Source organism: Bos taurus, chromosome 26, assembly GCF_002263795.3.
Source record: "Bos taurus isolate L1 Dominette 01449 registration number 42190680 breed Hereford chromosome 26, ARS-UCD2.0, whole genome shotgun sequence".
In the NCBI taxonomy this organism is placed as follows: Eukaryota; Metazoa; Chordata; class Mammalia; order Artiodactyla; family Bovidae; genus Bos; species Bos taurus.
In genome coordinates this window covers 43,589,903-43,610,995 of record NC_037353.1, presented here as the reverse complement: position 1 = coordinate 43,610,995, position 21,093 = coordinate 43,589,903, and the positions used below count along the sequence as shown (strand labels likewise).

Sequence of the window (21,093 nt, the reverse complement as noted above, 5' to 3'; positions counted from 1 at the left end):
AATTTATGGGAAAACATTTTCCTGGTTATTACATCAAATCACATTATTTCTTTTGGAGTTTCTTGGATGGTGTACTTCTTTTAATGTTCTTCGTGTGGAATTTTTATTCTTCACAGACTAAAAGTTAGTATTTGCTCTTCAGTCAGCTTCAAATGAAGCAGTATCCAGTCGGATTTCCTTCCCTGGAGACAGTCTAAGCCTTTCCTCAGATCTGGAGACGTTGGCCAAGTCAGCGTGCAGACTCCCAGTACAGTTTCCTCTTTCTAGCAGCCTTTTCTCTTTCACATACTTTTGCTCTTCTGTGGCACCAGCTTCTTCCTTCACCGCTGCTTCATAGACAGTCTGACCCGATGGAATTCACGGGGAATTACAGTCACCTCCATATGCTGTTATCAGTGTTGTTCTTGTCCCCACACTGTCAGACCGTCACACCTGCCCCTGCATCCTGTCCAGTTGTGTTTTAAGGATTTCTGATCCAACAGTTGTGGAAACTTGGCTAGGGGGCGAGGTGAGCACTTGGCCACCTCAGAAAGCCACGTCTGGGCTTTAGAGATAGGTGTCCGATTTTCTAGTTGCTGCAGACCCTGGGTTTCACGAATAGAGGCATGCAGGAGGGTTGAAGGGTTTTCCTGCCCTTCTTTTGGTCATCTCCATTTTTTTCTCAATTGTCTCCATTGCACTCACATGTGGTGAATGTCCTTCCACCTCTGGCATTAGGTTGAAGCATTGTTGGGGGCCTTTCCTTATCTGCATCTTTATAGGTTTTTAGGATGGGTTTGGGAGAGGTTGCAAAATTTTAAGCTAGAGTTCCCCCAAGTCTCTGATGCCTGTACAGCTGGTGACTTTATCAGTAAATAACCCTGAACACATTACGAAAGGTTTTTCCTTTTGACATCCCTTAAAAAACTTTTTAATTGAAATAATTATAAACCCACAGGAAGCTGTAAACAAATGGGCCTTATGCAACCTTCAGTGCTGACATTTTGTGTAACTGGCACTATAACAAAATCTGGCCATTGGTATTGCTACAGTCCACAGAGCGTGTTCGGACTCTGCTAGTTATACATGTGCACACACATGTGTGTGCGTGTGGTCCGGTGCAGTTGTGCGTGTGTACTTTCACTGAAGTGAATGCCGCAGATCCAGACAGTTCGTCACCTTAGTGCTTCCTGGTGCCGCCCCTTTGTACTCACACCCTTCCTCCCCCAGTCCCTGACTCCTCAACCGCTGATCTGTGCCCCCTTTCTGTAATTTTGTTTTTTTTTAAATAATGTTAGATAAATGGAATCGTATAATATACAGCTTACATTTTTTTTTGGGGGGGGTATCCTTTCAGCATAATTCTGAACTGGATACATAGACTTCAGTTCAGTTCAGTCGCTCAGTCGTGTCCGACTCTGTGACCCCATGAATCGCAGCACACCAGGCCTCCCTGTCCATCACCAACTCCCGGAGTTCACTCAGGCTCACGTCCATCGAGTCAGTGATGCCATCCAGCCATCTCATCCTCTGTCGTCCCCTTCTCCTCCTGCCCCCAATCCCTCCCAGCATCAGAGTCTTTTCCAATGAGTCAACTCTTCGCATGACGTGGCCAAAGTACTGGAGTTTCAGCTTTAGCATCATTCCTTCCAAAGAAATCCCAGGGCTGATCTCCTTCAGAATGGACTGGTTGGATCTCTTGGCAGTCCAAGGGACTCTCAAGAGTCTTCTCCAACACCACAGTTCAAAAGCATCAATTCTTCAGCACTCAGCCTTCTTCACAGTCCAACTCTCATATCCATACATGACCACAGGAAAAACCATAGCCTTGTCTAGACGAACCTTTGTTGGCAAAGTAATATCTCTGCTTTTCAATATGCTATCTAGGTTGGTCATAACTTTCCTTCCAAGGAGTAAGCGTCTTTTAATTTCATGGCTGCAGTCACCATCTGCAGTGATTTTGGAGCCCCCCCAAAAATAAAGTCTGACACTGTTTCCACTGTTCCCCATCTATTTCCCATGAAGTGATGGGACCAGATGCCATAAGCTTTGTTTTCTGAATGTTGAGCTTTAAGCCAACTTTTTCACTCTCCACTTTCACTTTCATCAAGAGGCTTTTTTAGTTCCTCTTCACTTTCTTTGTATTAATATGTTGTAATGAACTTCCCAGGTGGCATTAGTGGTAAAGAATCCACCTGCCAGTGCAGGAGATGTAAGAGACGTGGGTTTGATCCCTGGGTCAGGAAGATACCCTGGTGGAGGACACAGCAATCCACTTCAGTATTCTTGCCTGGAGAATCCCCATGGACAGAGGAGCCTGGCAGGCTATAGTCTGTAGGGTCACATAGAGTTGGACATAACTGAGTATCTGGATACAGCACAGGGCATGAGTACCTGGAGTAAGTACTCCTAGAGAGTTTTCCAAATTGGTTGTACCAGATAACACTTGAGCCAGCAGTCTTGCTTCATTTCTGCACCAACATTTGATAGTATGTTTTTCTTGTTGTTCAGCCGCTCAGTTGAGTCCGACTCTTTGCGACCCCATGGACTGCAGGATGCCAGGCTTCCCTGTCCTTCACCATCTCCCGGAGCTTGCTCAAACTCATGTCCATTGAGTCGGTGATGCCATCCAACCATCTCATCCTCTGTTGTCCCCTTCTCCTCTTGCCTGCAGTCTTTCCCAGCATCAGGGTCTTTTATAATGAGTCAGCTCTTCTCATCAAGTGGCTAAAGTACTGAAGCTTCAGCTTCAGCATCAGTCCTTCCAATGAATTTTCAGGACTGATTTCCTTTAGGATTGACTAGTTTGATCTACTTGAGGTCCAAGGGAGTCTTAAGAGTCTTCTGCAACACCACAGTTCGAAAGCATCAGTTCTTCAGCGCTCAGCCTTCTTTATTGTTCAACTAGCTTTGACTGTACAGATCTTTGTTGACAAAGTAATATCTTTGCTTTTTAATACGCTGTCTAGATGTCTCATGTCTTTCTAGTTGTATTCATATTGTTGGGTATGTACTGGTATCTCATTGTCATCTTAATCTTCAGTATTCTCCTGAAGGCTAATGACTCCTCTTTACTCACCATTAAGACATCTTCTTTCGTGAATGCCTTTTCAGGTCTTTTGCTCATTGTTCTTATCAATAATAGACTTTTTTTTTTTTTTTGTCTGTTTGCTTTTCTTAAAAATATTGTGGATGTGAGTCTTTCGTTATACATTTGCATTGTTGTTGTTCAGCCACTAGGTCGTGTCTCTTTGTGACCCCATGGACTACCGCACACCAGGCCTCCCTGTCCCTGACTGTCTCCCAGAGTTTGTCCAAGTTCATGTGCATTGATTCGGTGATGCTATCCGACTATCTCATCCTCTGCTGTCCTAGTCTCCTTTTGCCTTCAGTCTTTCCCAGCATCAGGGGCTGGGTACAGCATGGCTCATAGCTTCATTGAGTTATGCAAGCCCCTTCTCCAAGACAAGGCAGTGATCCATGAAGGGGACATGTTTGCATAGTAAATACCTTTTTTGCACTCTTTGGCTTTCTTTTTCATTCAGTACTCATGTCTCTTGAGTAACAGATCTTCTTAAATTTGATGTAGAACAATCATCAATATTTCCTTTCTTACTTTTATGTTTAAACCATTTCTTAATGTACATGAAGATCATGAATTTGTTTTCTTGTGTTATTCTGTAGCAATGAAATTTCTTTTGACATTACATATTTCCATTAAAATTACTTGACATAAGTAGAAATTCAGTTCAGTTCAGTTCAGTCACTCAGTCGTGTCTGACTCTTTGCGACCCCATGAATCCCAGCACGCCAGGCCTCCCTGTCCATCACCAACTCCCGGAGTTCACTCAGACTCACGTCCATCGAGTCAGTGATGCCATCCAGCCATCTCATTCTCTGTCGTCCCCTTCTCCTCCTGCCCCCAATCCCTCCCAGCATCAGAGTCTTTTCCAGTGAGTCAACTCTTCGCATGAGGTGGCCAAAGTACTGGAGTTTCAGCTTTAGCATCATTCCTTCCAAAGAAATCCCAGGGCTGATCTCCTTCAGAATGGACTGGTTGGATCTCCTTGCAGTCCAAGGGACTCTCAAGAGTCTTCTCCAACACCACAGTTCAAAAGCATCAATTCTTCGGCGCTCAGCTTTCTTCACAGTCCAACTCTTACATCCATACATGACCACTGGAAAAACCATAGCCTTGACTAGACGGACCTTTGTTGGCAAAGTAATATCTCTGCTTTTCAATATGCTCTCTAGGTTGGTCATAACTTTCCTTCCAAGGAGTAAGCGTCTTTTAATTTCATGGCTGCAGTCACCATCTGCAGTGATTTTGGAACCCCCAAAAATAAAGTCTGACACTGTCCCCATCTATTTCCCATGAAGGGATGGGACCAGATGCCATAATCTTTGTTTTCTGAATATTGAGCTTTAAGCCAACTTTTTACTCTCCACTTTCACTTTCATAAGAGGCTTTTTAGTTCCTCTTCACTTTCTGCCATATGGGTGGTGTCATCTGCATATCTGAAGTTATTGATATTTCTCCTGGCAATCTTGATTCCAGTTTGTGCTTCTTCCAGCCCAGGGTTTCTCATGATGTACTCTGCATAGAAGTTAAATAAGCAGGGTGACAATATACAGCCTTGACGAACTCCTTTTCCTATTTGGAACCAGTCTGTTGTTCCATGTCCAGGTCTAACTGTTGCTTCTTGACCTGCATAAAATGTATAGAAAGATTCATGAAGATTGAGGTTTGAGAAATGCTTTTTCAAACCAGTAATTTCTTTTTTGGCTTTACAAGCGATATTTAAAGAGCAGGCTCTTAATTTTCCATGACAATGAAGACACAGTGATGTTAATTCTGTTGGATTGTAATACACATTCATTCATTTACACAGGAAACATCAATTGGGCTTTGGGATTCAGTGATGAGAACTCACAGTTTCTGCCCTGTGATATTCAGTGTGGTTTGTACCTTTTTTAGGATGAGAGGGGTAGGTGTTGGGAGAGGAAGTCTCTGGAGGCTTTGCAAGTGGGGCCACCACTGATCCGAGGTGGGAGCCTCTAGGCTGCTGTGGCTCTGGGCAGGCTCCAGGTGTGAGAGGCTTCCACCAGTGTGAGCTGATAACCCTTTCCCTGAGAGTTTCCTCTGCCTGTCCCCTGGGGCCTGGGAAACAGAATCCTGGGTTTGTGTAGCCTTACAGGAAAACCAACTCACTGGAAAGACCTTATGCTGGGAAAGATTGAAGGCAAAAGGAAAAGGGGGCGGCAGAGGATTAGATGGTTGGATAGCATCACTGACTCAATGGACGTGAGTTTGAGCAAACTCCGGGAGATAGTGAAGAACAGGAGAGCCTGGTGTACTGCAGTCCATGGGGTCACCAAGAGTCAGACACGACTTAGCAACTGAACAACGACAGGAAAGAGACACCAGCCAACCAGGTTCCGAGGGTATCAGAAGATTCACTTGGGAACTTTAAATTAGGGCCTGGGCCCTTCTATAGTCCCATTGATCACAGTCTCTGGGGAGTGGTCTGGGCATCTTTTCTCCCCCCAGAAGTTTTTTTTTTTTTTTCATAGTCATAGGATTTTTTTTTTAATTGGAGGACAATTGCTTTACAGTGTTGAGTTAGCTTCTGCCGCACAGCAGTGTGAATCAGCTGTGATGTTGTTTGCTGTTCTTTAGTCACTCAGTCGTGTCTGACTCTTTTGTGACCCCATGGACGGTAGCCCACCAGGTTCTTCTGTCCATGGGATTTGCCGGGCAAGAATACTGGAGTGGGCTGCCATCCCCTTCTCTAGGGGATCTTCCCAATCCAGGTATTGAACTCGAGTCTCCTGCACTGCAGGCAAATTCTTTATCATTGAACCACTAGGGAAGCCCAAATCAGCTATAAGGATCCATATATCCCCTCCCTCTGGAGCCTGCCTCCCACCCCGCCTCCCATCCCACCGCTCTAGGAAAGGCACTGAGCTGACCTCCCTGAGCTACACAGCAGCTGCCCACTAGCTAGCTGTTTTACATACAGCAATGTGTGTATCAGTGCGACTCTCTCTTCCTGTCTTCTCTTGCCGCCGCTGTGTCCAGTGTCTCTATTCCTGCCTGCAAATAGGTCTGTCTTACGGAGCAAAGTAACGCAGAAGATTCTGGTGTTGGCTCAGGGTGAGAACTGCAGTCTTGAAGAGTCCAAAAGTCAGGGAGGAGCTTTCTAAGGGTGATTAGATAAGGCTGGGATTAGTGCCTTTGCAAGACTCCGAGGGAAGCGTCCCCCTTGGGAAGTCAGTGGCTTCTGAGACAGGCAAAGAGCCACTGCAAACACTTCTTCTCCAGTGCACCAGGCAGGGCTTCCACACTCTCGCTGATCAAAGGGAATGTTAGGTTCAGAAAGGCGAAGAAAGGAATGTCCTAAGTCAGAGCTATTCGGTTTATAGGCGACCACGAAAGCAAAATTCAGGATGGCTGTGAGCTGGCCCCTGGCAGTGCCCTCGAGGTCTTGGAGAATTCTTTGCTCTGTTTCCAGCAGACACCACTGCAGGCCAGAAGGCTTCGAACTCAGCTCCCCTCTGCCAACTGGTGAAGCCTGTCTCAGCGCTACTTCCTGTCTTGCATGTGACCCCAAATGCCATCACGAAACTTGCATTTGTATGACATTCTTGAGTTTCCAAGTCAAAGAGAGCTGGTGCAAAGACTGTGCCTGGCATTTTAGGTCACACTTGACTTTCAAATTCTAACTCAGGCACTTATGTGCTCAGTCACTTAGTCCTGTCTGACTCTTGGCGACCGCCTGGACTGTAGCCCGCCAGGCTCCTTTGTGCATGGAATTTTCCAGGCAAGAATAACGGAGTGGGTTGCCATTCCATCCTTGAGAGGATTCTCTCAACCCAGGGATCGAAGCCGTGTCTCCTGCATCTCCTGCATTGGTAGGCAGATTCTTTACCACTGAGCCACCTGGGAAGTCCAGCCGCTTAGGAGCTGCTTAACTCTGTGAGCTTCTCTGAGTCTTGGCTTATGTGTAGAATGGGAATGGTATTGGCCATCTCTCATGGTCCTTGTGAAGGTTAGATGAGTGTCTGCAGAGGCTCTGGCTCACGGTGGTTGCTTGCATTGCTCCCCAAGTCACTATCCTTTTGAAATAATTTTCCTGACTTGACTCTCATAACGGCCTTCCCTCCAGACAGATTGAGGGCTTGGGAGTGGGATGTTGGGATTGATGTGCCCGACTCCGAATTCCAGCTTCTACACTCTGATCTGACTGTGCCCTGTAACTTCTAGGTCACAGATTAAATGCCACGAGCACTTCTGATTTGTTGGAGAGCTGGTGTGTGCATGTGGTAATCGACAGGGTGATAATAATGAATCTATGCCATAGTGCATGCGTGCTAAGTCACTTCAGTCGTGTCTGACTCTTTGCGACCCTATGGACGGTAGCCCACCTGCAGGGCTCCTCTGTCCGTGGGATTCTCCAGGCAAGAACACTGGAGTGGGTTGCCAGGCCTTGCTCCAGGGGATCTTCCTGACCCAGGGATAGAACCCGCGTCTCTTACGTCTCTTGCATTGGCAGGCAGGTTCTTTACCACTAGCGCCACCTGGGAAGCATGCCATAGTGGTGATGCCCATTTTGTAGAGTGGCTGCAATGCAGAGAATTTTAGTTAGGGACAGATTTGATTGAACGCATGTGCCCTGGTCGGAGGGGAGGTGTAGAATGAGGCGGAGGGTCCCCTCTTCCCCCACCTCCTGTGCGTGGAGCGCAGGCCTGGGAGGCAGGGCCCCCCCGTTCGGCACAGGGTGTTCTCAGAGAGTGGCATTGCCTGCAAGAGAGAAGTCGAGTCATCTCGGATGACTGTCACTCTTCCCTCCAGATTATGACACATCTCCTGTCTCTAATTAATATTTTCCTCAAGTGTTCTTTTCACACTTTTTAATTTTTTTTCATGTTCTCCTCAGCCACATGCTTCTTAGGATAAGAGTCTTTTTCCTCTTAGAAATAACACAAATGTGATTTGATGACAAAGGGTGTTGTTTGTTTTGGGAGGAGGAGCAGGGAGCTTTCTGGAGGGCTCTTCAGGGGCTGCTGCTGGAATGAACTGGCCCAGGAATCCTGACTGAATTACGGTCAGAGACACTTCAGTGCAGCCTGGCTGGGGCCTTAGATCACAGGGGCAGGGTGAAGAGCTGGGAGTGCATTTCCCATTGATTTCAAGCACTCTTTAAACCTGGTAATTACCTCCTCCATCGACATTATAATCTTGATGATAATACCAACATGTTGCACTCCAGCCAGGATGCCAGCGCTCTGCCTGGCCTCGGTTCTGATGGCGGAGATTTAAATGAGGCTTGGAAACACTAGCATCTCCTCCATTTATTCGATCCTCAAGGCAGCACTCCTGGCTTCCTCAGAAATATTTTCTAAAGATGGAGGAAAGTCCTGCTTGTCGTGTGCTGATTTCACGATTGACAGCTCTTTGGATGGAGCCGAATGTATCTTTGAGAATTTAGAGCCAGAGGAATTCTTGCCTCTTGCTTCAGCTTCGCATTGCTTATGGAGTTCCGTGGTGGGTCGAGTAGACTGGGCCCTTCTGGGGAGAGTCATTGCACAGGGTACCCGGCTCTTACTGTATTGCATGGTGTATGTGTGTGTGTGTGTGTGTGTGTCTGTCACATTATTCCAAGTGTGTTTTGCAAGAATCTGAGCTTATGATGGGAGGTGGGTAAATTTTCTAAGCACTTGTCTGAAGATGCCCTTTCTTTTGGTGGAGGCGGGGGCAGGACAATATTTGGGATTTTTTTTTTAACTTTTTATTTTATATTGGAGTATAGCCTATTAGCAATGTTGGGATAGTTTCAGGCGCACAGCAGAGTGACTCAGCCATACATAAACCTGTGTCCGTTCTCCCACAAACTCCTCTCCCATCCAGGCTGCCACAGAGCATTGACCAGAGTTCCCTGTGCTCTACAGGAGGTCCTTGTTGGTTATCCATTTAAAATATAGCCGTGTGTACATATCCGTCTCAAACTCCCTGTCTATCCTTTCCCCCCATCCTTCCCCTCTCGTAAACATAAGTTCATTGTCTATGAGCTTCTGTTTAGTAAATAAGTTCCTTTGTATCATTTCTTGTTAGATACCATATATAAGGGATGTTATACAATATTTATCTTTCTCTGTTGATTTATGAAGATGTCCTTTTGATTGTTGAAAGATGGTGGGTTTCCCGCGGCCTTTGTCCCAGCAGTCGCCAGTGAGAAGCCCCATGTTAGGATGATTGTCACTCTCTAATCTCTGGGGAGTCATGGACAAGACAGGAATTGTGGCTGGGATGGGGCCTTTCAGTTCCTTTCTGTCCCCTCTGCCCTTCTGGAGTCCCATTTGAAGATTGCTGATTCATCCTGTGGGTTTTGTTTGGCTGTTCACTTACTGCCTTTGGGATGTGTTAGCAGAAATCTCCTACTGTGTCCAGGTCCAGGCAGCAACTGAGCGGCTGAAGTCCCATAGATATCCCATCAAGGACCAAGAGGTAGCCCTTGCTGCTGGCCGGATTTCTTAATCATCTGCATTGCTTTCTTTCCCCTTATTGTTCCATGTTTTGAGTGAGTTCAGTGGGGAGGGACAGCTTATTTTTGCTTATTTTGGATGTTACATAGACCTGCCAAAAATCTTGAGAATCACCACAAGGCCACCTGAAGCCTTCCGAGTCCTCAGGCAGCATGGAGCAGGTGATGAAATGTCACCTCCCTCATGCTCTTTACCTCGCTGGTCACTAGTACTGTTCCTCTCTGTGCCAAGCGTCTCTACCAAGCCTCCTGGTAGATATGGGCAGAGGAGCAGAGTGGCATCGCTTCAGAGCCTGCAGCTGAGAACCTAGAGACTAGGATGTGAGGTGCACTCTGTCGCTGGCAAGGATGCCATGGATGGTTCACCTCAAGTCTTGGGGCCTCAGTTTCCTCTGCTGAAAACTCAAGGGGAGGACTCGACGGCATCTCAGGTCCTGGCAGGCCTGAATTCCTCTGACTGCAGTGCATGGGCACACTTCCTTACCTGGCACCTTCAGAGCATCTCCTGGGGTCGGTGTATTGCCAGCCTCCTTCAGCAATCCAAGACCAGAAGGACCTTGCCCTGCAGGGGTCTGTCGTGGATGGACAGACACCCCTGCGTCCCCAGGAGTTCCCGGGATCCCCAGGAGGCACTCCCATCTCAGCAGTGACCCACGGGGCTTTCTAAATTTGTTCTTTTACATCAGGGATTTCTGATACTTCTTGTGGAAGCAGACTTTGTTCATTTCTACTTCCAAGTGTTTCTTTCCTTTCCCTGGAGTCAGGTCTGAAGGGGAGAGCACCACTTGGTCAATTCCAGCCCTATGGCAGGGTGGGCGGTGAGACAAGCAACCCAGGAATCAGGAGGCCCCCAGAGCTGCTATTAAAGCTCGTATCCGCAGGGACAATGGGCTGGACTGGGACGATGGCCAAGGAGCTGCCCATGTGCCAGCGTCGTATTCTAGGAGCAGCTTGGACTAAACTGTGTTGAGTAGCCATTCTCAGAATTACCAGTTTTGCCAGGAATGGAAGGCAGTAGGGTTCATTTTTTTTTCCCCCTCTTTCTATTGCTGTGTTCATTAGTATGCACGATACAAAGGCCAGAGTTGCTGAAGCAAAACCATCAAGTTCTGATTAATTTGCAGAACTCAGCCACAGAATCGCTCTGAAATTTCTAACCAATAATGTTCCCTGGCTGAGTCACTCAGCGGAAGGATCCTTAATTGGAAACAGCCTCAGACAGTAGCATGGAGAACATCAGACAGAGGAATATTAGGGCAGAAACACCCAGAGAGGAAATGCCTACAGGAAAGAAAGCTGGCGTAACGTGGATGGCTGAATAGTGTTTGTCCAGAAACACCAGTGAGTGGGGCTGACACAGAGCTGGAGTTTAGGGGAAAGGCAGAGAAGCAGGTGGCCAGATTTTTCAAAATCAGCAAGTTCGTTTCTGTCCATATCTGTCCTTGTTTTTAATGAGCATTGTCCTTTCCAGGTTGCCCACCTCTTGGTCTGGAAACCTTAAAAATCACAGACTTCCAGCTCCATGCATCCACTTCCAAGCGCTATGGCCTGGGGGCCCATCGGGGGAGACTCAACATCCAGGTACCCACATGGAGGGGAGGATTCGGGCTGCACCGCTAGTGGCTCTGGCCACCGACATGGCGATGGTTCATTGAGCTTGGGGCAGGCTCCGTGCCTGGCATTTAACACGAATCAGCTCCAGTTCTCACGACAGGGAGGAGCTTGCTGCTTAATCCACATTTTACAGAGAAAGAGTCCTGAGTCTCAGGACACGTGTCTTCTCCAGAGACTGGTTAGTGAAAAGGATGCTGCCGGTTCCTGGGCCCAGCTTGGACCGCCCCCATGTGATCTGTGCGGAAAAGACATGCGGGGACGCTGGCCGCCTGTGACCGTGGGCAGGCAGTGACCTTGGTCCTCTCTCACCTCCCTGCTCGTGTTTCTCCACCACTCACGCCTCTTCCAGGCTCTTCTGTGGCTCCTTCTGCCGTGTTCTGCCAGCTCAAGCCCTTAGTGGTGCTCATCGTGTCTGGCCTCCCACCCTGAGGCTCAAAGGCCCCTGTAACCCTGGCCCTCGGTGCTATCCAAGTCCTGGTCCTGGAGGTGGGGTCGTCCTGCCTCCCTCTGTGCACCATGCATTTCTGGGCTGCAAGCCTTTTCCCAAGCAGGGCCTCTGCCTGCAGCTCCCTGCCTGCCACTTTGTCCAAGCAGGGTAAACCCTGGTTCATCCATGGCATCACATGCTCTCACTTCTCTAACGTCATACATGTAGCCATTAAGCATCGCAGATTTATTCTTCTAGAGTCCTGGAGGATAGACATCTCACTGGGCTCAAATCAAGGTATGGGCAGGACTGCATTCCTCCCGGAGGCTCTCGGGGAGAATCACTTCTTTTCCTGGTCCTGCTTCTCTAGGCGCGTGCATCCCTTGCTCATGGCCCCTTCCTTCCTCTAAGCCAGCGATGTCAGGTCGAGTCCTTCTCAGGCTGCCATCTCTCTGGTTCTCTCTTCTATCTCCCTCTTCCACTTTTCAGTTCAGTTTAGTCGCTCAGTCGTGTCCGATTCCTTGTGACCCCATGAACTGCAGCACACCAGGCCTCCCTGTCCATCACCAACTTCCGGAGTTTACTGAAACTCATGTCCATCCAGTCGGTGATGCCATCCAACCATCTCATCCTCTGTCGTCACCTTCTCCTTCCGCCTTCAGTCTTTCCCAGCATCAGGGTCTTTTCAACTTCTAAGGACTCTTATAAATACATTGAGCTCATCTGGATAAGCCAGGACCATCTCCCAATCCCAAGCAGCCTTGGCTGCATCTGCAGCCTTCATTTCCCTTTGTCACAGAACCTTGAGGATTCACAGCTTCCAGGACGAGCATGTGAACATCTTTGTTGGGCAGGGGGCATCACTCTGCCAACCCATCTCAGCTGCCTTTTCCCTCCTCTTCCAACTCCAGCCGATCCACCCCTTCTCACCTTGGCATTTGGGTCCCACGCCATCCTGTGTGTTTCTCCAGGAACATAGTTCCCTAATATTTTTGCAGTCTTTCCCCAACTGATGTGTAACTGTGGGTGGTTTGCAGACCCTTTGGTAGATGTACCATCTCAGCCAGCCTCCTGGGAGGGAGGTATTCCTTTCACACCCACAGTGGGAGACCATCAAGGCTGCACTCACAGCTTCCAGGTGGCAGAGCTGACCTCTTATCTCCCCAGTGGTCACTGTAAGCGTGCTGCAGGTGGCTGCCATGCAAGAGTGGATGAGCCGCCTTCCCAGGGAGCCCCTGGGCTTGATGGGGGGACATTTGAGTGGAGCTCTGACTCCAAGCTCTCTTCCTTCCTCTTGACTGCATCAGGCCGCATCACTGCTTCTCAGTTCAGACAGATTCGGTAATATGAACTTTCATGAAATCTAAAGTTGTTTAAAAAATATCCATTAAAAAAACCCAAACAGCTGTTAAAATATTTGGGTGTGTACAGCTGAACACTGTTTTACCAGTGGGTGAACTTTCAAAGTTTAAGTAGGAGTAACTGTTAATAATTCGAGGGCCCCCAATACCTTGCATGGGCCGAAGCCCTCCAAGTAAATAAAGTCAGACCCAAGCAAGGCTACATCCAGATGGGAGTGGGGCTGCCTCCTGCATCACTCAGAGGAGCTGTCATCTGGTGTCTCTGATTCCCTCTCTAGAAATGAAGTCATCCTTCATTAAAGAAGAAGCGTTCACATTGATAGACCAGCTGGTAAAGAATTCGCCTGCAATGCAGGAGACCTGGGTTCCATCCCTGGGTCGGGAAGATCCCCTGGAGGAGGGAACGGCTACCCACTCCACTATTCTGGCCTGGAGAATTCCATGGACAGAGAAGCCTGGAAGGCTGTAGTCCATGGGATCGCAAAGAGTTGGACATGACTGAGTGACCAATGTTCGCGTTGATCTACGCTTTCGATCAGAAGTGGAGAGGCCCAGCTAGTCCTAAATTTGTGGGGTGAGGGTGGAGGATGGAAGCTGTGGGCTTCCCAGTGAGCTGAGTGGACAGGTTGAGTGTATCCCAGTCAGGCAGGCTGAGTTCAGACTTGGCCTCAACACTTAGAGATTTGGGGACCTTAGAAATAACTACCTCACGTCTCTTGAGCCTCAGTTGTCTCATCAGAAACATGGGAGCCCATAGCACTCCTGGATTCCTTGAACAGTGAAATTGGGTGATTTATAGTCAGTGAAGTTAAGTGTGATCTATCCTTGGTGGCTCAGTGCCAAAGAATCTGCCTGCCAGTGCAGGAGACACAGGTTTGATCCCTGTGTCAGGGTTAGGAAGACCCCCTGGAGAAGGAAATGGCAACCCACTCCAATATTCTTGCCTGGAGAATCCCATGGACAGAGAAACCTGGTGGGCTCGGTGGTGTCTCGAAGAGTCAGACACGACTTAGCAACTCAACAACAGCAACATTTTAAAGCATTTACTGGATCATCTCACTCCTCTGCAGAAGCTGCGAGGACCCCGTTTGGCGGGTTCCACTTTCCAGAATCAGTGCCACACGAAGCATGATTGCATCCCGACAGGTGCCCCGGAATGCGTCTTCCCACACACGGAGGTTGAATGCAGTTTAAAAATAACCACATCTTGTCTCACATCTGAGTATTTGGTAGGCGTGTCAAGCTAATGGGATTTTATGTGTGAGAAACAGCAAGGTTTTGGCATTAGAAACTATATTTAAATGCATTTAGCGCAGGAGGTGAGCAAGGTCAGTCCAGCCCTTCGCTGCTCTGGCTCCGTGGGCGTGAGTGTGGTCCACTCAGAACGTGGTCCACTCAGAACGCAGGCTTGGCATGCACCCTGGTCCTCCTGCTAATGAGCTGAGGGGCTTTAGGCAAGATGCTCCCCTTGGCTAACTTCTCAGAATATGAAGATTAAAGGAGGAAGAAAGAGAATTGTCCTCCTCGATTCTCAGATGCCACTTTCCTTCCCATTAGATCCGTTCCCTCACCTGACCATTCATTAGATCCGTTCCCTCACCTGACCATTCATTAGATCCGTTCCCTCACCTGACCATTCATTAGATCCGTTCCCTCACCTGACCATTCATTAGATCCGTTCCCTCACCTGACCATTCATTAGATCCGTTCCCTCACCTGACCATTCATTAGATCCGTTCCCTCACCTGACCATTCATTAGATCCGTTCCCTCACCATTTCGAAGTACCAGAACTGGGTGGCCGTAAAAAAAAGCAGAGCAGAAAAGTTCCTGCTTATTCCATTTCCCCAGGATGCCTCGGTCTCCAGCAAGAAGGAGACCAGGAATCGGCTCTGATAGTTACTGGTGCTGTGCTGGGTGCTTTACCTGTTTCGTTTATTCCTTGACGTGAGACAAGGACTGTTATTTTTATCACCTCTGTCTCTAATAAAGCAGCTACATGGATTGGTAGAGTAACTTGGTTAAGGTTTCTCAGGAGAGGAAGGATGTGACTCCAAGCTGCTTTAATCCTGGAGCTGTGGCTCCCAACGACCCCATAAAACGGCCCTACCCAACGACTAAAGTGTTCTGTGCCCCTCTGGATGCTTATTAAGCCGTGTGCGAGTCTCTCTGCTGACCTTTGTCTCGTGCTGATTTACTGGGGGCTTACCCTCCTCAGGTCGGGTGAATCATGTTTGTCCGAGATTCCCACACTGTGTGGGCACCGTGTCTGCACATATGTGTATGCCTGCTGCAATGCCAAAGGCACTGTGGCTGCCGTGAACGATGGCATTATGACCCAGAGGTGGCGTTGGTCCGTGTACCAGTTTTGCCAGTACATCAGTGTCTTACGGGACCAGGTGCCAGCCCTGACCCCAGGGCACTGTCCACACAGCTGCGGGCAGAAGCCTCCGAAGAGCTCAGCCCTGTCCATGGTGCTCGTCACTCGGTGCTGCTCTGGCTCAGGGTGGCCATGTGGTCCATCCTAGGCCATTTGCTGCTCAGGTCCTTTGCCCATGTAGCCGTCGTGCCCACAACCCACCAGCTTCCATACTTCCCGACACCCTCTTCTATCATACTGCTTTCACCGTGTTTTTTAAGGTCAAGTTCTACAAAATTTATTAAAATTTTTTTAATTTAAAAATGTATTAAAATTTTTTTCTTAGTAATTTAACATGTCTCCTTACCAGAACTAATTTTTTTTTTTTTTAGAATTGATTGAGTTTTTTTGTTCTTCTGATTACAGAGCTGCATAGATTTTGAACCTTATTTTTTCCTGTGAGCTTGGTTTTTATGAGTGCAAGATTTTGCAGACTATAAGCATTCACTGGATTGCATTTTCCACGTTATAGCAAAAACACCTGTTTCTGTGTTAGTTCGTTGGAGAGTGCAATGCAGTGCGAGTTGTGTCCGACTCTTTGTGACCCCATGGACTATACAGTCCATGGAATTCTCCAGGCCAGAATACTGGAGTGGGTAACCTTTCCCTTCTCCAGGGGATCTTCCCAACCCAGAGATTGAACCCAGGTCTCCCGCATTGCAGGCGGATTCTTTACCAGCTGCGCCACAAGGGAAGCCCAGGAATACTGGAGTGTGTAGCCTATCCCTTCTGCAGCAGATCCTCCCAACCCAGGAATTGAACCGGGGTCTCCTGCATTGCAGGCGGATTCTTTACCAACTGAGCTGTAGCTCGTTGGGGGCTGCTATAAAAACATGCCATACACCAGGTGGCTTATAAACAACACAGGTTTATTTCTCACAGTTCTGGTGGCTGGAAAGTTCAAGATCAAGGTCCTGGCATACTTGGTATCTGGTGAGGGCCTGCTTCCTGGTTCCTAGATGACTATCTTCTGTGTCCTCAGGAGGTGGAAGGGGAGCTTCTCAGGGTCTCTTTTAGAAGAGCACTAATCTCAACGCCTGGCTGAACACCGGGAGATAGTGAAGAACTGGGAGGCCTGGGTGCTGCAGTCCATGGGGTTGCAAAGGTCGGACAGGACTTAGTGACTGAACAACAGCAATCTCATTCAAGAGGACTCCACCTTTGCAACCTAATCACCTCCCAAAGGTCCCTAAAACTATCACCTTGGAGATTAGGTTTCAACATATGAATATTGAGGGGACATATGCATTCAGTCTGTAGCATTCTTTTGTCCTCATTTTAAGCATAAGACTTTGATAGACTAAAAGCAGCTTATAATTCAACTTCTAAATTCTCCTTTTTGCAAGTGGAGTTTTGCTTGTGTCAATTTAATAATATAAGCTCAGAAGAGAAGCCCAGGTTTACGTTTCCCAGGTACACTGGGCAAGGGAGAGCTTTAGGAATTCAAGGGAGGGGTCCAGTTCATCAGGATAGTCCTACCCAGGTTTATCCTCGCAGTGTCCCAGGGTCCTTTTCTACTAACTTACTTGTGAGGATGTCTTTGGTCTCATTTAGAAACAGTCATTGGCTTCTGCTCTGGGACCAGTCACAGGCAGATTGGAAATTAACATCCCAGGTCTCAAAGAAGAAGTTTCGATAATGACCTCTAAAATCACCCTCGGAGCATTTGTTTGCCTGTGCTTGGTCTTAGGAGATAGCCCTGTATTTAGGTGGGTCATTTAACAGTAGCCATTGCTTGTCCTGGCCCAGCAGAATCCTCTAAGGACCCTGAGAGATTTTCCATGGCTCGTAAATTCAGCAAGGTGGTGTCAGAGACAGTGCTACTCTTTGATTTATTCCACCACCACTGTTATTGGAAGCAAAGCCTTGAGCAGCTTATGGCAGCACTTGCATTTCAAAGGGCTGGGTTTCAGTTTCACTCTTAAGACTCTAAAATGATGGTAAGTATAAGCCTGACATGTGAGGCGAAGAAACGAAATACCAAGAGCTTGATTGGACCTCAGGATGTCATCATGATTCCCGCTGATAATCAGGAATGTAAGAGGGGTGATATTCTGATCAGAGTTTTGAAGAAAGAGCTGATGTTTTGAGGTCACAAGGAAAAACATGCAACATTAACACCATCAGATGTCTTTGCGATGCCCGGTCGTCATTTGACTCTCTCTGGCCCATGACTTGTGTGTGTTAGCTGTCTTTCATGAGGAAGTCTAGTTATAATAATAGCATCTGTCTGAGCCACTTCTCAGCACTGCTGGAATGAAACCCAGCTCCTCTTGGAAGTCATTCCATTCAAGGGATTCTACAGAGCATCCAGATCCTGATATTAGAATCCACTGCCAATGTTCTGATCATCTTTTTACCTGAAATGAGGTATAAGCCATGAAGATGGTCGATGCCCATGGCTTCAGATATGTGAAAGTGAAAGTCGCTCAGTTGTGTCCAACTCTTTGCGACTCCATGGACTGTCCATGGAATTCTCCAGGCCAGAATACTGGAGTGGGTAGCCTTTTCCTTCTCCAGGGGATCTTCCCAACCCAAGGATTGAACCCAGGTCTCCCACATTGCAGGTGGATTCTTTATAGCTGAGCCACAAGGGAAGCCTGATATACCCACAGGGAGTTGGTTATAGAGCACTGAACCAAGTTTTTATCCTGGTGTTGAAGTTCAGGAGCCTGAGCACATCCCACATGTCTGTCTGCCAGTCCTATTTGGCCCTGGTGGCACCTGGTGCCCCACCCTGGCCAAATATGCATGCGTGCTTGCTCAGTCCCTTCAGTCATGTCCGACTCTTTGCGACCCCATGAACTGTAGCCCACCGGGCTCCTCTGTCTTGACTGGGATTCTCCAATCAAGAATGCTAGAGCAGGTTGCCTTGCCCTTCTGCAGGGGAGCTTCTCGACCTAGGGATCGAACCTGCGTCTCTTACATCTCCTGTACAGGCCAGTGGATTCTTTACCGCTAATGCCACCTGGGAAGCCCCATCTGGCCAAAAATGGAGACCACGTTTAAATTGTGGACACCACCCAGGGCAGCACCATTTTCTCAGGCATCGCCCTGGGCACCCTGACTCCTGCCTGTTCCTGGAATCATTTGCACTCAGGGTCTTCTGACCCCAAAGCCTGTCTGTTCCTTCACTCCATCCCAGTTCTCTGGACGGCAGCCTCTCGTTTCTTTCTGGTTGCACAAAACCTTGCTGTAAGTCAGCAAGTCCTCCCCGGGGGCTGTTTACATGCTGGGTGCTACAGAGGCAAAAATCATCACAGTGGGTATAGTTTCCAAACCCAAGAATGTTATGCTTGTTCCCATAAAGGGATTTTGTTCTGCGTCTGGCTTCAAGAAACGGTCCGGGACACAGTGTCCAGATGCCAGGATGCAGGAATTTGGGGTATTTGGATTTTTATGGGAATAACAGGACCAAATATTTTAAATCATGACTTTCGGGAAATTCAAAGTGAGAATTTGCTATAGTGAGATTGAGGTGCTCTTGCCATTCTTGGTTGCATCCTGAAGGCAAGTGCAGTGAGAAGAGCTAGGCGTAGAGCAGGGAGGAGGAGTAAGGAGGACAAGGGAGCCCCGAGGAGCAGAGACGCCAGGCCTGTGTCTCAGACCGTTCTGAAACCACTAACCCCCTGGTGCTGAAGTGGACCCTGCGCCACTTGCCATCTGAATTTTTTCTTTACTATTTTACTAAATTTCACTAAATTATTATTCCATTTCATCTTCAGTGTACTCAGAGGGAAACTCTGCTTTAGAGAAGAGGAACTGAAGTCGGGCTGAGTGACCTGCCCTAACCCAATACCTAGCAAGCACAGAGCTGAGATGCAGAGGGAAGGGTTTTCCGTGCTCCTTTCTTTGCACATCAGGTGCCCACGGGAAGGTTCAGCTTGTGGTCTCCTCCAGCACCCCATCTTCTGACTCATCTCCCTGACCACTGAGCCTCCTAGTACCATCCTGGCAGGACCCAGAGAAGTTTGAGGGGTGTCAACAGTCATCCCCATGGGGCCTCATGTCCATTCAGCTGGCAGAACCTACTGTGCCTTCTCAAATGATGGCTTATAAAGATGGGCCCTCTGGGCTGTCAGCCCAGCCACACTGTCTCCTGGGCACATACAGTTGGGAGCCAGGAGTCCACGTTCTTCTGAGCTAAGGTTTCAGTGGACACAGCACACACTGCCCAGGCAGAGAAGACTTGTGTGAAGAGAGGATGAAAGACAAGGAAGGGAGAGAGGCACGAAAGACAGATCAGAGCAAAGTTTTTCTCGTCTTCACTCATTTCATTCAAAACCCCGCCTCCTGGGAACCTTATTGGTGCCAGGCAGACACTGTCAGACATCTTGGGGAGACAATGGTGAACAAAACCAGAAACGCTCTCTAATCTTTTAGCAAATATTTAAGGAAGGCCTTCTGTGTGCTGGGTCATGTCCTAGGTCCTTGGGATGCCTCCGTGGCCAAAACAGAGATCCTCACCATCTGACAACTTACAATCTAGTGGGAATTGTTTAGTCCCTAAGTGGTGTCTGACTGTTGTCTGACCCCGTGGACTGCAGCCTGCCAGGCTTCCCTGTCTGTCATTATCTCCCAGAGTTTGGTCAAATTCATGCCATTGAATTGGTGATGCCATCCAACCATCTCATACTCTGTCGCCCCCTTCTCCTCCTGTCCTCAATCTTTCGCAGAATCAGGGTCTTTTCTAATGAGTCGGCTCTTTGCATCAAGTGGCCAAAAGGAGGCACATAAAAGCGAAAGATATAACAGGATGATTTTTATAGTATTTCAAAGGTGATAAATGTGACAAATGTATAGCCAACAGTGGGGTCGGGAGGGCCACCTCTGGGGAGGGGTCAGGTTATAGTTAAAAGTGATCAAGGTCAGGTTTGAGGCCAAGTTGGCTTAAGGATCAGCAGGGGATCCGGTAGCTATGGGAGGAGCATTCCGGCAGTGGGAGTGACTTGAGTGTCTTGTGGAGACAACAGGCTGAACATTATCAGTTAACAAGGAGTGGGGTGGCTTGGGCCCTAGGAGTACAGAGGGGAGTCGCCAGCCCAGACATCGCTCTGGGAGGACTTTGACTTTGACTCTTGAGCCAACTGAGGGGCCGTGGAAAGGTTTGGGGTACAGGAACGCCATGCTGTGCTTTGCAAGTGTGAAGGAGTAACCCAGTCTCTGTGTTGACTTAGGGAAGCAGGAGTCAAAGCAGGGGGCTGGAGAGGGGTGACGTCAGCACCCTACATGAGAGGTGATGCTGGCTCCAGCCAAGCCAGGGGTGTGGAAGCGGCGAGAAGTGGTTGGGTTTTGGATATTTTGAAAGCAGGCTTTTCTGACGAGGAGGAGAATGAGGTTTGGGTGCGAGAGAGAAAAAGAGGAGTCCAGGATGCCTCCTCCAGTGTTATTTTGGCCTTGGGTCATGAAATGGGGAAATGAAATTATTTTGAAAAAAATCTCATGGGTGAGATTGCCCAGTGGAAATCTGTGATGAATGCACAGAAGGAGAGGACCAGGTACATTAGTTCTGGGGGCTTCCATAGCAAAGTGTCACAAACAGCATAAAGCAACAAGAATTTATTCTCTCACAATTCCAGAGGCTGGAAGTCTGAAATCAAAGTGCTTTTAGGTCTGAGCTCCCTCTTAAGCTACTAGTAGAGGATCTTCCCTTGCCTCTTCCAGCTGCCAGTCCTCAGGCATCCCAGGATGGGTGTTCCTGGCTTGTAGTGGCATCTCTCCAGTCTCTGCCTCTGTGGTCACAGGCGGT

At 48.2% G+C, this 21,093-nt stretch overlaps 1 protein-coding gene across 3 annotated transcripts in view; it reads left to right on the top strand.

The window, feature by feature from the left end:
* Positions 1 to 21,093, top strand: part of CPXM2 (carboxypeptidase X, M14 family member 2) — a 136,955-nt gene that overhangs the window by 21,774 nt on the left and 94,088 nt on the right. For all 3 annotated transcript variants that reach the window (NM_001206057.2, XM_059881910.1, XM_059881911.1), the window contains one exon: positions 10,996 to 11,105. In NM_001206057.2, coding sequence (NP_001192986.2) covers positions 10,996 to 11,105 — 110 coding nt within the window. The remainder of the gene's footprint in view (positions 1 to 10,995; positions 11,106 to 21,093) is intronic.